Raw genomic sequence first — 2,179 nt, 5'->3', positions numbered from 1 at the left:
GGGCTTGCTTAGGAAGAGCTGGGGCCTGTAACACTGCGTATAGCCCGCAAAGAAGGCACTGCAGGCTGACTGGGGAATTGAGTGGGCAGGAAAACAGGCAGCCTCTGTTGGGAGAGGTGGGTCTCCTGCCCTCCCGGGAGGTGATGGGTGGGGGGCTGGCGGCCTGAGGGGGAAGATGCCCTGAATTGTAGAAGCCCCCTGTCCCTTCATCCCACCTGCCTTGCCCCACAGCTCTGCAGGGCAAATGTTTCTTTCTGGACCCTTTTAGGAGTGTGCTTCCGGGGCAGCTGTGGGCCTCTGCCTTGTCCCTGCAGGGGGGGGGAGCCACCCACTCCTGCCCTGATTGGTTTCTCCCACCCCCTTTCCCATCTACCCTCTCATGTCCAGGGGATACAGCCCCAGCAGGAGCCCCCTCACAGCCTGCTCTGAGCACTTAAGTCCTCTGAGCTGGGGGGGCAGGGAGAGCTGCCCAGCCTGTTGTGGTACCAACTCCCCCTCCCCTCATTTCACAGCCTCTGCCCTGGGGAGGGGGCTCTGTCCCCGCAGGGCTCGGCACACTGGGGGGGTCTGGCCCCACAGGCCCTGCCCAGTTCAGCACCAGTTGAACGTGCGCCCCACCAGGCTGAAGAAGTGCTCGTTGTGGGCGCTGAAGTAGGTGCAGAGCTGCTCCAGCAGCTGCTCGGTGATGGGCGGGTGGGGCCGCCCCTTGGACTCATCCAGGCAGCGCTGGCGGGCCCCAGCCCGCAGGCAATAGAAGCCCTTGGTCTGGTTGAAGTAGAAGTTGTTGGGGCCCAGGCTGGGTGCCAGGCCCAGGAACTGCTCCACGCGGCGCAGCTCGGGCAGGGGCTCGCGGATCAGGCCGCCCCCGTCCACCACGTGGATGTGGGCCGAGGGGAAGGCGGCCAGCCAGCGGGCCAGTTGCAGGGCATAGAGGCTGCGCTGGATAGCCTTGTAGCGGGTGTCGAGGCCCCGGTCCCCCCGCAGCAGGAGCCGCTCTAGGGGCGGGTAGGGCTTGCGCCGTGCCCGGCGGTTGTGCAGGATCTGGGTATAGTCTGACACCAGCCGCTCCACTGGGTCCCGCACGATGAGCAGGAGCCGCACGGCAGGGTCCATGGCGCGGACGCGCTCGGGGGCCCGCGGGGAGGAGAAGTAGCCTGGGGTCTTCTCCACGGTGAGCTGGCCGGGGTGCGAGAGGGGCATCTGCTGGCGGTACCAGCCCAGCCCCCGGCGGTAGTTCTCCTCCCGGTTGAAGAAGTGCACCTCGGCACGGGCAGCGGCCACCTGGGGGTGCAGCGCCAGCATCTCCAACAGGGCCCGCGTGCCCCCCTTCCGCACCCCAATGATGATCCCCTGAGGCAGGCGGCGCTGCAGGCTGCTGGCCTGGAACGCGGATGTGTTTCCCAGCCACAGAGCCTCCTGGGCCCAGGGCTCCAGCATCCCCTGCGCCAGGTGGGCCCCCCAAGCCTCCACCAGCAGGAGCAGCCAGCCAGCCCACCAGCAGGCCATGGCTGCCCTTGCCCAGGATAGATGGGCACAAGTAGACTGGGCTCTTGGTAGGAGCTGGGGGTCTGCTGCGTAGACTAAAGGCTGCTCAGCTCACACCCAACTCCCTTCTATGAGCAGGGTTAACTCCAGGGGCTCCCCTCCCTTGCCCCCAGTAGGGTCCCACCCTGATCCTGGCTGGCAGAGCCCCTTCCCTGGCACAGTCTCCGCTCAGAGGGGCAGCGGAGCACTATGGCCCCAGTCGGCTTCCTGCCGCCGCTCTCTCTTGGGCCCCTTGTTCAAGTATCCCGCTCCTCAATGCCTGGAGCAGCCCAGGGCTGGTGGCCACCTGTGGGAGGAAGGGGAGAAATGGGGCGTCAGCTGGAGCAGCTCAGACCAGTGGGGCCAGTGCAATGGGGTGGGCTCCATGGTCTCTCATGGTCCCCAGGTGCCTATCCTGGGCAGGGACGTGAGAAGGAGCTGAGCGGCGGGATTTCCATTCTGCTACTGGGCCCTGCTCCCCAGCCCCTCCTGATCAGCTGGGCTGGGCTGGGCTGGCCTGGGGCCCAGGCCCGAGCCCCCAACCCAGCTGCTCCTCGCCCCATGAAGGACACTGTGGGCCAATGCCTGCCCTCTAGTGGCCACTGATAGCATTGCAGTGCCAACCATTCATGTATGGGGGAGCTGTGAAGGCAGG

General features: G+C 66.4%; 1 protein-coding gene across 1 annotated transcript; it reads right to left on the bottom strand.

The window, feature by feature from the left end:
• Nucleotides 1-319: 319 nt before the first annotated feature.
• LOC117871592 (heparan sulfate glucosamine 3-O-sulfotransferase 1-like) lies at nt 320-1,825 on the bottom strand. The gene has a single exon (XM_034759402.1). It carries the CDS (start codon nt 1,504-1,506, stop codon nt 592-594), a length of 915 nt encoding a protein of 304 aa, XP_034615293.1. The 5' UTR covers nt 1,507-1,825; the 3' UTR covers nt 320-591.
• Nucleotides 1,826-2,179: the final 354 nt, after the last annotated feature.

The sequence above is a fragment of the Trachemys scripta genome, chromosome 2 (genome assembly GCF_013100865.1).
Source record: "Trachemys scripta elegans isolate TJP31775 chromosome 2, CAS_Tse_1.0, whole genome shotgun sequence".
Lineage (NCBI taxonomy): Eukaryota > Metazoa > Chordata > Testudines > Emydidae > Trachemys > Trachemys scripta.
The sequence above is the reverse complement of the archived record's forward strand: the minus strand, read 5'-3'. Positions and strand labels throughout refer to the sequence as shown.

Coding starts and splice junctions, on each gene's coding strand:
- LOC117871592 (XM_034759402.1), bottom strand. CDS start 1,506: ATGGCCTGCTGGTGGGCTGGCTGGCTGCTCCTGCTGGTGGAGGCTTGG.